Consider the following 13,242-nt stretch of genomic DNA (forward strand, 5'->3'; position numbering starts at 1 on the left):
TTGACATTTATTGCAATATTTGAACAATCTGCGTATTGATGATCCAGCTGTTCTACTTTACAGATATTGATCAAGCAACTCTTTTTGTCAGAATGCATATCATCAATATTCAAATTAATAGTATGGCTCAAGTTGAAATACGACAAAAAGACTTATTATAATTTTAAATTCATTGTGATCTGGCAGTATATAAACATGTCTTGAATACACAGACCTACAATCTCATGACTATAAAAAGGTATTGCAGTATATTAAAGACGTGTACAAGGAGAGTAGAATTGAGAATCTAGTTGTTCATATTTGTTGCCAAGATTTGAAGACTTGAGCAATGGAGTGATCAAAAAGTATCAGATCTGGGGCTCATTTCTAGGATCCATGATCAAGTCAGCAGGAGAGATGGCATATTGTAAGCCTAAAGTGCGACAAATAGTGCGATGTCCACTGTCCCAATCGTGCTTTTGGCATGCTCTAGAACAAAACTGAGCGATACGGCAATCAGCGCAGACTTGCACACGTAAAAGGCGTCGTCGACATCTTGAGCAACACCCATATGCGCGATCATCCCAAAGTACTAGACTACCATTTCCAAATGGTGTTGCATCGGAAAGTAAGCCAACAGGTTTAGCACGAAGCAAAATAGAGCCACGGTTTGCACCCAGATTGATGAATACAAAGAAGCAGCCAATATCCATGCGCTCAGAGTAGCGCATCATCATAGGGATGTGGTATTGGTTGGGGATAAGTTTGCCTGAAAACTCGGTAAGAGTCACATTTTCCACAGCGTCGGTCGGAAACGTATGTGACTTTTTAAAATGTGTATTGGCCAACACGGACTTGTCTGGATGGGAGGAATATGGTACAATGGACGAATGATGAGCAGAATGAGATCCAGTACTGGGGGAACCAGGAACGACAGGTCCAGGAGTGTGAATATTGAAGGGTGGAGCCAACATACTAATGTCGGCAATGGTTGCAGATACCTGTGATGCCAATAGTCGATCTAAGCCATTTACATTAGGTTTGCGAGTTACTTTAAAATATTCGTCAAGCTTGAATGAATTCAAAGCCATAGTATGCTGATGAGAGTCTTCAATTGCTGACCGATGAAAGCACGCATCAGGCTGAGCATTGACTTGAGCCAACTGAGTATCGACAACGTCATCACTGTCAATAGTGGTGGTTTCAAATGAATTACAAGGTTTTCCAGTGGCCAACTCAATAAATGTATCCTGCACGTCCATTGAGCAAGCAACAATGGTAGACCAGGCAGGATCTGCAGGGTTAGGATGACGCAGAGCAAATAGTTTGACAAGCCTTGCTTCATCGTGTTCTGGGAGGTCTTGACTGTCGAGTAATTTAGTGGTATTAACAGAAGAAGCCAGAGCCTCTGCAGATGAGCTGAATGAAGATAAAGAGCTTCTGCTGGTTTGGGTATAATGTTGGCCAGGAAATATAGTTTGCAGTAGCCGAGATCGATCGATATAAAACAAGCGAGGAGCACCCATGTTCCATTCTGGGCGATGAAGACACACCAGAGCCATCATGCAAACATAACTCCATTCGCTGGTATGGTTAGCAAGAGCCTGTGTCAGTTGAGGCATCTCAATGCGAGGAATAACCTTGGAGATGTAGTGAGCCTGATGCATGGTCTGCAGGGCAACAGACGACCAATTCCTGCAAACCAGTGCACATTGCAGAAGCTCGATGCGAGCTGACAGAGGTGACTTTGGAATAGGTCTGAATATCCATGAGCTGGCAAGGCATCGAAATATCAATGATAACACTTCGTTGGGCAATAATGCAGCAGCAGGCCTACGATGTATGAGATGTGGTTTTGACAGGAAGTGCTTTCCAGTCCCTATAGTCAATAGCTGGTCATGGTCGTCGTCAGCAAACAGCGAGTCCTTGTCAGCAACTGTAGTGCTGGGTGAAACTTCTCTGAATCCAGTCTGAGATGCGATCCGTTTAGAGCGACGTGGAGTGCCTGTAGCTTCGCTGAGCAAGGTAGGTAGCTGTCGCTTTCTAGCAGGATTCATGACTGTCTGAGTAGTCAATAGTCCCAATAATAGGTTTGCAACTAAAGGTCGATAACAAGCAATTTCTATTGTTTTGTTTCCACTTTCTAATCACATGGACTGTTGTATCCATTACATACTGGCATTCATAGACTGTTGGTCAATGCTTTTCTACTGATCGAATCTTGTCAGATTCCCTAGAGAATGAATTCAATCTAACCATTTGTTAAATCATGTTCGACTCGCTAAAGTTTAATTCTTTAAACTTTGTCCATTGACTCTCGGGTTGATTTTCCAGTCTGCAACGCAAGACTAATGATTTTATAAATACAAATTCTGCTATAACAGTTGGATTCAATTCACTGTAATCCACTTGTCAATCATTGGTTTTGATTTGCTTCAAATCAAATTAACAGTTGCATACATCTCGGCTTGTGTTCAGATTTCACCTCCCAAATCAAGTGTTTCTGATTTATGAATATTTACATGTAAAAAATACTAATTTACTGGTTCAATGACAGTTTACACATGCTCAATTCAATTAATACATCCATTTCAATCTAAATATTGGGTATGACTGTTCTCTGTTCAACTCGTTTATTTTATACACATACAGCTGTAGATATAATGATAAAATAACCAATGGAATAAAAACTTGTCGCAGTTCTCTAGAACATCAATGAATTGCTGCCTCCAAAAATAAAACTCTTGATTTTGATCCAAAAATAAACCTTCATTTACATTCCGCTTTCTCAATCCAACAAAAGCAAAATGCATTTTTAAAATCTTAATCAAGAGTGCGTTTCTCGAGTGTATCTAATCTGGTTAAAATAGCAGACAAAATAAGTGCATGCTCATTATCTCCCGATGTGCCATTGGATCCTCCAGCGTATGGGCGAGCAGACTTCAATGCACCACCAGCAGTAAACGCATCAGATCCATTTATAGACCCCAATCCCACCTTTTCCTCAACAGCAGCCAATCGACGATTGAGGTCCGTCAATGCAGCTCCAAACTTTTCACCATACTTGCACTGCATCTCTCTAAAATGCCCACGAACAAGACCCTCAATCATCTGACCAGAGGTTTGCAACGTTTGCAACAGAGTAGCTGATTTGCGAATCTGTTCTTTAAGCGTCGCTTGTAACCGTGCTTGGTTTTCATGTTGATCATACACAGACTCAAAAATACTAGTAAAAGCTGATCGTGATATGGACAGAGGTAATGTGGACAAAGGCCCTGAATGAAGATGAGGTTTGTTTGTTAAAGGCGTTGATTGTTGCTGAGATGCATACTGGGATGGATGTGAGGCAGATACAGTACTTGTGACTGGGGCTGTTGCTGGATTAAAACTAGGTATCGCTAATGAAGATGGCACAGATATACTACTATTCGCAGGTGGTTTTGTATGTGATGCCACTGGAGGAAAGTGTCGAGATGTGCCAGTAGAGAGAGGATGAGCTGTTCGGGGATGTTCATTGAAACCGCGTGGAAGTGGCAGCTCTCGATTAGGGAATTCGCCATATGGAGAAATCAAATGGTCTACAGACGAGGACAGCGAAGCCCAAGACGACACATCAGATCGAATGGATGTTAAGCCAGATTGACGGCCCCTGCCATTTGCACGAGATGTTGATGGCTGGTTTTCTAATAAAATATTCACATGAATTCAACACACCAACGAGTTAGATCGACCCAAGAATTCTAGGCGGCAGTAGGTTAAATAGGCAGGTGGGTTATACCTAATTAAAACCACTACATGCATCCATACAAAAGGCTACCTACTTTTTCGAGCATCGATAATAGCCTGCTGCTGTTGCTTGATCCGCATGGCCTCGGTGATATTGGCATCGCCCTCATTCCGCTCATGCAGGGTTGTGTCAATTGACAACCGCTTGCGGGTACGTGAGGATTGTTGAAGTCTACCTCCGCTTTCACTGGTGGTAAGATCGTTGGAAGTGACTGGGTCTATGGGAGATCCATCAATCGGAGTCAGCATCTCGTCCTCTGGCCGACGACTTTGTAGTTCAGCATCTCCACCTCCATTGGTTCCACCAGAAGGATAGCAGTGGTGGTCAGCATCCATACTCATCCTTGAATCCGAGACATTGTTTCGGCCATCCATGGCATGGGCAATACCTCCTGAAGCCATGCCCACCAAAGCCTCATCAACAGTACGCTTACGAGAAGGCGACATTGCCATAGGAGCCACCCCAGATGAAGACAGAGGTAGTGGCTGCTGGTGTACAGGTCGAGATGGATCCACAATGACAATCGACACTGGTGACTGGGACACGGGCACACTCAGCAGTGTTGTATATGGTTTAGCAGATTGATTGATAATCTGAGTATTGTATTGATGTATTCGTGAAGCCAACGCAGAGGTAGTCTGGCCAGCAAGAACTGATTCTGGCGTAATACCAGCAAGACAAGAGAACACTGCACCATGGCCATTAATGAGTGGTGCCAGTTGTTCAAATGCATAGGGCTGTAGCAGAATATCGCCTGAACCTGCTTCGTACAGGGGTGAATAAGACGGGTGAAGTGACGATCGAATACATGTCTGAACATGACCATGAGGCAAGTCAAATAAAGCATCCAGTTCAGAAAGCTTCAAATAGGCAGTCTCTGTAGTATTATGAGCTTGATGAGAATCACTCTGTAGGATATAAAGTGATGCAGAAGTGGACTGGGTGGATGCAAACGTTAGTTTATGGCCATGAAGAGTGATGTTGTTGTAGTTGCTAGACTGGCCTTGATATGGCGAATAGGTATTCTGGTTAGGTGTAGAGCTATCATGATGGTGATCATGATTAGAGTTCATGACTTCCAGCAATTGCAATAAAGTCAAGTCTTGGTCATGGATTTTTGAATTTATTGTACGCTTGCTATGACGGCACAACTGCTTTGACTGATTTCAATCTTTTAGTCTAGACCATTGCTTACCGTTACAGCCGTATTCACGTAACACTAAATAAGGGTGTCGAAATCCATGACAAACAGCTAGTCTCGTGGGACGATTCCGCTAAATCTACCAGCCAATATTGTTTGTTGAACTCTGGCCATTCTCCTGGTGATTGGCATAGATGGTTGTATTCATGCAATCATTGTTTTTTTGAACTAAAACCTACCTGGTTTTTGAATACGGGAGTTTGGTTGACAAAAGTCCAATATCTGGATCAAAGTGCGAATCTGGTGATCGTATAATGCATGAGTATGCCAAAAAAGGAGAAAAAGCGGGCTTGAAAAAAATCATTTTAGTTCAAAACTATACTTGTGTGCATTGTACAATGATTGAAAAAAAGAATTGGAATGTCGATTCAAGAGGCAATCGATTTGTAGTAGAGGCATGATTATTTACCCATTATTTTATCAAGCAGTACTGCAAGATGAATACAAATTCTATTGCGTGAATGCAGCTACAAATTTGTACTAACCAGTCTATTCGACAGCAGATACATACTTGTAGTAATGGTTTGTATTAGAAATCAATTTTATAATTCATTTATCATCACATTGGTCTCATGCATATTACATCCGCCGAAACCACTTTGGAACTTTTCCTGTAGATGACCGAAGCTGTGAATCAGTTCCATCTGCATTCGCATCCTTATTGACAGGATTGTCACGGTTTCCTCCAAATAGGCCGTTACGAACACGCTCCCTCTCCCTTTCTGCTTCTTGAGCAATCAGCTCATTGCTTTGACTTGCCACAGTCGTGTCATTTTCTTCACTGGCTAAAATTGCACCCTGCATAGAGTTATCGCTCACATTCAGTTCAAAGCACGCACTTGGAATTGGAAACGGCTTAGCCAATGCAAGTGTCGCTTGATTTAGCACCACTTGGCCTAGTATAGTATGAAATAGTCAGTTGCTCAAGTTTAGTACATTTAAATAACATGCTGCAGCTCCACTTGGCAATCGGCATACATACCTGGAACCGGTGCTCGATCATCTGCCCATGAAAAATACACAATAGATGCAGGCGCAAGATGGGATTGCCAAAATGTTTCATTTCTAGCCAAAACCCTCTGCGGAGGGGTTATGGAGAGTTTAAATGGTCTCTCTGGCTCGCATAGATGAGTCTGGACCGTATCGTATACACTAGAGACTATTGAACATATATCATACACATATAGGGTTAAACATCCAGCACAAGCAATGACAGCGGGTTCAATTTCCCCTAATACATACTGAGATCGCCTGACCAAAATGTTGCTTGAAGTGTTGTTTGGTCAGAAAATCGAACACGGATCATCGTCTTTGGATGCTTTTGACGCTTAATTTCCTCTTCACGTTCTCGCATCGATCTGGTCATCAGAGGTGCCTCTGAAATTTGTCTATTTCGTGCCTGCTGAATGGAGATCATGGCTTTCACCTCAGCTGGTGTGAGGCTAAAAAATGAGCTGGGTAATTCAACTAGATTGGATATCATGATCAAGATACAGTGTTTTTCAACAAAAAGCCTGGTTAAAATAGTGCGATATAAAGGCTCAAGTATCTTTTTCTGTTGAAAATACTAGATTAAACTCACTTTTTAGAGGTGCTAAATTGCCAGGATATGGCAAGTAAATATGAACATCTCGCTCAATGATGGGCCTTTCCTTGATAGAGTTTGTTGAAATAAGTGGCGATTGAGGCGGCTGAAAAGTATGTTTGGATTGAACAAGAGTTGGCTGAGCTATGGTCGGGTTTGAATTTGTGGCAGAGGCCAAAGGTGGTTCAGATAAAGGCTTTTGTAAACATACTGCAGTTTTGGAATATTCAGTCACAGGAGCAAGTGGTTGAGATGCAACATCAACAGGCTTGGCAATAGGTGCAGACATGGTCTTTGTTGGCTCAACCTCTTCCACAACTGTAGGCGTTACTTTTGCCTCGATCTCTGCCATATACGCATCGATTGGTTCAGGCATATGTCGGTACATTACACGAATGACTCCGTTTCCACTCTCTAATCCAGCATTACTCAAACTCGTTGTTTTAAGTTTGGCAATTGTATTGTACTAGATCAGTGCCCACAACAAAATATAATTGGTCAATCTAGTTTGCTTGATGACACCACCTTGCATGAGAGCAATATGATTGTTTTTGGCTTACTTCTTGGTTCATAAACACACAGATTGGCAACATATAAACTGGAGTTTCAGGCATTTTAGCATTTCCAGGTGAATTTCCCCCCTGCTTAACTGGAATGGTTATGCTTGTTTGCCTGGTGATGTTTCCTATGCTAAAATCCAAACCATTCAATAAAAAATCAGTTCCAATGCTATATAAACGCTAAGGAATTGAATAAATTATAAAGTCGCCAGCAAGATTATACCCATCTGGACGTTTTTCAAAATGCAGCAGAATATCCCAAAGTCGGGTAGATGTCTCAAACTTGTCAATCATCCGACATCCGTTTTCAAACTGTAACGCAACATCAACCAACGTAGACCCAGAAGCTAAGTTGATCCGATTACAATCCGGAAATATAACAAGTATAAATATTAAAAAGATGCTATTAAAAATGGCAACAGTATTCCATCAAATTTAAAACGATCATTCTGTTCAAGCCGGCATGTTCTAATACGCTTACCTCGATCAGTCGAACTGCGCTGGTGTAATGTAAGTTTTGCTCCTGGAGCAAGGTTAGCGAAGCGAACAGACAGTGATAAATCTAATGTATCTCGTTTATTTCTGGTCGTGCAAAAGTTTATAATACCATAGGGTTTAATAAGACACTACAAGTAGGCTTCATTGGCAACTCAGAATCCACGCCATATCTTGAGCCCTGGTGCATATTTGATACAAATGCCACAGCATAGAACCAATATCTTTTTATTCAAAAAGCCCATGCATTGAATAAAAAGATATTGGCTCAAGACAAACGGGCTTCAATTGGTAATTGTCCAACAAAGGTGAACTCACTTGAGCATGTACAAGTCGGGGTTCTTAAGCCCGAGCTTTTCACAAGACTGCACCACAATTGACTTGAGAGACATGGACGGAGTGGTTTTAATTATGGTTTTTTTGATAGGAGATCCATCCATACTGACAGTAACATTAGATGCCATGGCGCAAAGTTGTTCAGGATCTGGTCAAGTGGTGCGTAGTCAAATTTTACGCAAGGGACTAAAATTTGAATGTTTTGCCCAAAATTTCAACAGCTTCAAAGACGGTTACCAAACTTTGTCCTTTTCAAGAAACTATTGCCGACTTTATTGAGATTTTGGCTGTTTATATTTCAGTCGAAACTTGAATTTGACCCAATTAAACTGCCTGTATTTACAATGCAAGATATTCTTCAGGTTGTCAAGGCTGATTGGGAGAGTCGCGACTTTATACGTCGAGTCTCTCATGGCATACTTGAAATGACCGAGTTTTTACAAAAGTTTGGTAGGCATATAGCTAACATAGTTTCAATGAGATGCAATAAAGCACTCTAGAGTTTATTTACTGACAGGTGTTAAACACAAATGATATGCACTATTGACACAAATTTGCAATATGTTTTTCTTGAAACTAGAGCAACATGCACGACAAAAGATTGGGTCATTGGATGAGCGACTAGAAAAAATAGAGCGTGGACTAACAACCTATGAAGCAAGGGTAAATACCGAATACTGCATGGCTGAAAAAATATGTTGTTTCCATTTGACGCTGTTTTATCAACTGTATTCAAGAATTGACATTTTTATATCAAATTGCCAGATAACGTCTCTCGAGCCAATTGTCTCGGTTGTTGATGCCAAACCTTCTCAAGCGTAGCTATCTTTTGATTCTACAATGAGTTGAATAAAATATACAAGAGCTAATTACTCTGTTTTGAAACTCGCCAGTCTTTTTGTTATAGCAAATTTTGACAAGATAGTGTATTGAGCATCTGTTTCCCGTGCCCATTCAAACTGAACCTTCCACCACGCTCAATACACTGGTTTAATTCACCGCTGTATTCACGCACAATGGATCACTAGATAAGTGAGTCAGTAAACTGTCACTCATCAAACTATTGGTGTTCATTTACTGGCCAGTTTTGAGTCCCTCGCAATTATCACAAAAGTAATGAGAATAGCGAGATGAAATAAATCAAAAATCATCTGTAATCATCGCCATCAATGTATATCTTGTTTTGGATACTGATCAAGGAAGTTGTAAAGGCTGTAATATTCCAAGACTTTTCAAACATGCATGTTATTCTAAATAGCACTCCATTCCACAAAACAACTGACACTGACAAACAGCTGACATTGTTAGTTGAAGCAATGCAATCCATTTGTAGTAGAAAAGTACATCCAATAATTGAACATTGTTCTAAAGCAAAATAGGCAATCGCTGCAAGATATAGTGTTCTATTCTACGTGACTACGACTGTAAATCACATGTATGACTACCTCGGCTTGATCAATACGTTTGCAGTAGGATCGTCCACGACATGGTCAAAAAGTCCATACATGCTCAGTTGTTTGAACTCGAATGGATCTGACAAGTGCTATAAACTGGTGAAAATCGAATGTAAATGATCATTACGACGCCAGTGAGCTCATAAAGATCGAATAGTTGATCAAGTTGTACTGGATATATCATACACTGAATTATCACAGATGCATATACAAAGTAAATCAGTTATATTGGCTGCATCAATCGATTGGCAACCCAAGTGCTACTACTCCAAACACACCCTTGGAAAGATATCATGCATCTATTGGAACAGCAATGTTTGATCCAGTTTCAGCCAATGTCACCAGGTTTGTTACTGACATCTTTTCAATTTCAAAAGCTGCACTATAGTCATCACAATCCGTATAAATGATGAGTTGACAGATTCTGCATCTATTGCATTAGAGTGGAGAGTAGTGTTAGATATGCCCTGGTAATATACAAGGTACAACAATACCAGTTTTCTTGACCGATACTCAGTGGTAACCTGATAAAAAGGTGTCAAGTCATGGCTTTCCAATGACAGACAACACTGTACGAGTGTAGATTTTAAAAGACTTTGTGGATGGTCTTCAATTTGATTAGTGAGTGATATCTTGAATTGATTCGTTTCTTTTTTCTTTCCTCAAAAACAACAAAGGCGGCATCACAACTTTTAAACGAAGGCTACCAAATTAACACTCCAGTCCTACCAGTTTAAAGAACTAAATCGCAGTGGCAAGCTGAGAATAAACGAGATTTCTTGCTTCTGAATGATGTCCAGGAGACCCCATTTGTTTTCATCCTGCCACTGCGACTTGGCTCTCTGGGTTGGTATGGCTTGAGTGTTGATTTGATAATATTCATCCAAAAGTTGTGCTGCTGCCTTTTTGTTGCTTCAGTATTCATGTACTGTTTTCTCGGAAAAAGAAACGAATCAATTCAAGATATCACTCACTAATCAAATTGAAGACCATCCACAAAGTCTTTTAAAATCTACACTCGTACAGTGTTGTCATTGGAAAGCCATGACTTGACACCTTTTTATCAGGTTACCACTGAGTATCGGTCAAGAAAACTGGTATTGTTGTACCTTGTATACACTACCTGTCCTGTAACTCTGTATTGGATGGTATTTTCTTTATGGAATGATTTCCCTTGTATGCTATTACCCTGCCAGAAATGGTGAGTTGTACTATCAAGACAGTTCACGACTTCAAAATACTAGTTACTTCAGCTGTTTTATTTACCGTCGTATTCTCAGAATAGAACTCTTGTATTTATCTTGCAGTGTATTTTGCTTTGGAGTAAACAATGGCCAAATATTCGATGTTTTCCTACTACAAACCGACTCGAATAAACATTGTCATTCTTCCAGATACAACGTCCGTCATATAATATATAGTTTTGGCAGAGATTATCTTTAATATGTTCATACATTGCACAACCATCAGATTCATGGATTTCAATCCAGAAATTAGCTCGACTGTTTCTAATAAAGCTCTACAAAGACCAATCAACTAAAGAGTTGAATGTTTAGTAAATTTAGCAAGAATTGGCACCAATCATTTTATGAGACTGGCTATTTATTTTGTATTTTGGCACCCTTACTTAGTGTTCCACTTTACGTGAATACGGCTGCATTACTTTTATAACCGACTTTACTGGCCAGGTTATGCTCAACGCTAGTATGGTCGCTATGACATCTGGTTCTCTTCATTCTATGCATTCAGCAATTCACACTAACGATGTCAAAATGGCTTCATTCAAACCGGCCATTCCTAGAAGCGACTCTTGCTCATCCAATGCTGCTGTAACTGGTTTGAATACTACTATCGACTCTTACAATCAACGACATGCACTGGTATTTGTCGACCCAGATGATTCAGATACTCCTTATTGGTGGCCTGCAATGGTAAGCTTGCTCACGTCACTGTTGCCAAGAATAGCAACTATGTCATTTGTGACTTTTACTCTGGAATGGTTATATCACTATATTTCAAAATATGGATGTATAGTCTTGCTGGATGCTGTTTTTTGATATCAGGACTGAAGTCTGTAGAGTACAAAAGACTTATGACTGCTGTTAATATCCTACAAATGCAGTCAAGGATTCCAAGGACATTTTTATAAAATGCAGTCATGACTGCACTAGTATAAGCTCACAGGAGTCTTGTTCAATGAGCTATCGAGTTTGCATGAGTAGCTTTATTATACAAACTTGCGCCAACTATCCCGACTGCCATTACTCTGATGAATAACCTATACTAACCAATATAATGATTCTTTACTATTTCCAGGTGGTCCCTCATTCTGAATACAGTCTATTTAAACAAACTATGGGTCCTGATGTTGAGCTACCAGGAGAGGGTCAGTTGCTGGTCTGCTACTTTGAAGACGGCTCTTTGTAAGTAGCAAATGGTTGGATAATGCAAGATGGTTGGTACACTTTGTTTTCATCAAAGCAACCCCATACTCGACGCTTGTTGTGTATCTGACAAACTTTTATTTATTGCATGCTTTTGCTCCTTGATTCTGCATAGTTCTGTTGTTTCTGAAACGGACACTCTGCCTTTTGGTCCCGCCTCACCCCCTTATACTTCATATCTTGCTGGCTCAAGTGCTGCTGAATTCCGCAAGGACAAGGCCGTATTACTAGCAACTGACTATTGGCATTCGGGCACTGTACCGTCTTTTTTCACATGGCTTGGGTCTGCACCACTATCTCTTGCTAAACATCAGGTTTCTCCGACTCTGAAACAGCAAAAACCGCAGTCACCATATAACTCTGCAGACTCTTCTACTGTCAACGGAACTGCAGCACGGAAGGCCACTTCCACATCAGCTGCAGCTAGCAAGTCAAAGAAACATGTTGCGGGCGGCTCTGTCCGCCAAGCCATGACTGACAAACCTGCAAAAAAGGTAGAGTTAAGATTGGATATACAACGATCTTGGTCGTCAGTCTATTCTCATGATACCTTTAGCTCGATAGCAAACGCTAACCCTTTTTAAATACTTGTAGGTAAGACAGGAGAAGAAGATGTCTCTAAAGTCTGTCCAATCGCAGTCATCATCTGTGAATAGCCGGTCCACACCAGACTCGAAAAATCCTGCATATGCGTCGGTATACTTTACAACTCCAACAGAATCGGACTCTAGATCCCATCAGCGCACACCCCCACTTCTTTCTGCCGTCACACCTCCTTTACAGAATTTAATCCATCGATCAAGTATGCATATTGAAGCCTCTCCAATGGCTCTTCCTTCTCCAGATAGATCTGTATTGGAGTTTGAGTCTGATACAAGCACAGCTACACATGCATCACCACCACATAGTAGCGGAGAGCGGGATGGTGTTAGTCACTTGCTGCATGTATCCTCTGTAGCAAATGCAATGACCATGTGCAAGAAGCGCCGTTGGATAGATCAATACAATGCACAAACACACTTGTGACCTAGCAGATTATTTGTCTGACTACTGTCTGCCCTGCATCGCTTTGTTGCATCAGCTATTTTATCATTTCTTTCAACTCTACTCAACACCCTCTTGTTTATCTCTTATTCTTTCTTTTTACACACTTGCAAACACATACAATCGACTCTGATCATTTAATCCAGGCCTATCTTTTCCTTATTTTATTCAACAAAGATGCAACTTAACATCATTTCACTGTTACCTGTTTAGCCTTTTGTTATTTCCTGGTGGGGTTTATTTTTATATTCGAGATTGTGCTTATCTAGCGCAATTTTTGCCTGCTTTTGCTATATTTTTTATAAAAACTGGTAGACTAAAAAATACTATAGTCGCTTTAATCTTTTTCACTAGCTC

At 40.7% G+C, this 13,242-nt stretch overlaps 6 protein-coding genes across 6 annotated transcripts; 3 read left to right on the top strand and 3 right to left on the bottom strand.

Moving 5' to 3' along the window:
- Nucleotides 1-347: 347 nt before the first annotated feature.
- BATDEDRAFT_91497 (uncharacterized protein) lies at nt 348-2,036 on the bottom strand (the record flags this gene model as incomplete). The annotated part of the gene is made up of 1 exon (XM_006681764.1): nt 348-2,036. The coding sequence occupies one exon, from the start codon at nt 2,034-2,036 to the stop codon at nt 348-350; it is 1,689 nt and encodes a 562-aa protein (XP_006681827.1).
- A 766-nt stretch (nt 2,037-2,802) lies between these two features.
- On the bottom strand, nt 2,803-3,846 carry BATDEDRAFT_30659 (uncharacterized protein; the record flags this gene model as incomplete). Its single annotated transcript, XM_006681642.1, has 2 exons — nt 2,803-3,662; nt 3,801-3,846. The coding sequence occupies 2 exons, from the start codon at nt 3,844-3,846 to the stop codon at nt 2,803-2,805; spliced, it is 906 nt and encodes a 301-aa protein (XP_006681705.1).
- Nucleotides 3,847-5,546: 1,700 nt separating this feature from the next.
- On the bottom strand, nt 5,547-8,081 carry BATDEDRAFT_35932 (uncharacterized protein; the record flags this gene model as incomplete). The annotated part of the gene is made up of 8 exons (XM_006681657.1): nt 7,926-8,081; nt 7,594-7,694; nt 7,336-7,459; nt 7,113-7,242; nt 6,550-7,018; nt 6,210-6,434; nt 5,950-6,126; nt 5,547-5,863 (listed from the first exon to the last, which is right to left on the bottom strand). Exons 1-8 carry the CDS (start codon nt 8,069-8,071, stop codon nt 5,547-5,549), a joined length of 1,689 nt encoding a protein of 562 aa, XP_006681720.1. The 5' UTR covers nt 8,072-8,081.
- A 206-nt stretch (nt 8,082-8,287) lies between these two features.
- Nucleotides 8,288-8,765, top strand: BATDEDRAFT_91588 (uncharacterized protein; the record flags this gene model as incomplete). The annotated part of the gene is made up of 3 exons (XM_006681709.1): nt 8,288-8,393; nt 8,524-8,606; nt 8,709-8,765. The coding sequence occupies 3 exons, from the start codon at nt 8,288-8,290 to the stop codon at nt 8,763-8,765; spliced, it is 246 nt and encodes an 81-aa protein (XP_006681772.1).
- A 611-nt stretch (nt 8,766-9,376) lies between these two features.
- Nucleotides 9,377-9,871, top strand: BATDEDRAFT_27430 (uncharacterized protein; the record flags this gene model as incomplete). Its single annotated transcript, XM_006681616.1, has 3 exons — nt 9,377-9,509; nt 9,613-9,742; nt 9,775-9,871. 3 exons carry the CDS (start codon nt 9,377-9,379, stop codon nt 9,869-9,871), a joined length of 360 nt encoding a protein of 119 aa, XP_006681679.1.
- Nucleotides 9,872-11,112: 1,241 nt separating this feature from the next.
- On the top strand, nt 11,113-13,077 carry BATDEDRAFT_35933 (uncharacterized protein; the record flags this gene model as incomplete). Its single annotated transcript, XM_006681658.1, has 4 exons — nt 11,113-11,328; nt 11,714-11,820; nt 11,957-12,335; nt 12,436-13,077. The coding sequence occupies 4 exons, from the start codon at nt 11,113-11,115 to the stop codon at nt 12,865-12,867; spliced, it is 1,134 nt and encodes a 377-aa protein (XP_006681721.1). The 3' UTR covers nt 12,868-13,077.
- Between the last annotated feature and the right edge of the window lie 165 nt (nt 13,078-13,242).

This window comes from Batrachochytrium dendrobatidis, assembly GCF_000203795.2.
Source record: "Batrachochytrium dendrobatidis JAM81 unplaced genomic scaffold BATDEscaffold_13, whole genome shotgun sequence".
In the NCBI taxonomy this organism is placed as follows: domain Eukaryota; kingdom Fungi; phylum Chytridiomycota; class Chytridiomycetes; order Rhizophydiales; genus Batrachochytrium; species Batrachochytrium dendrobatidis.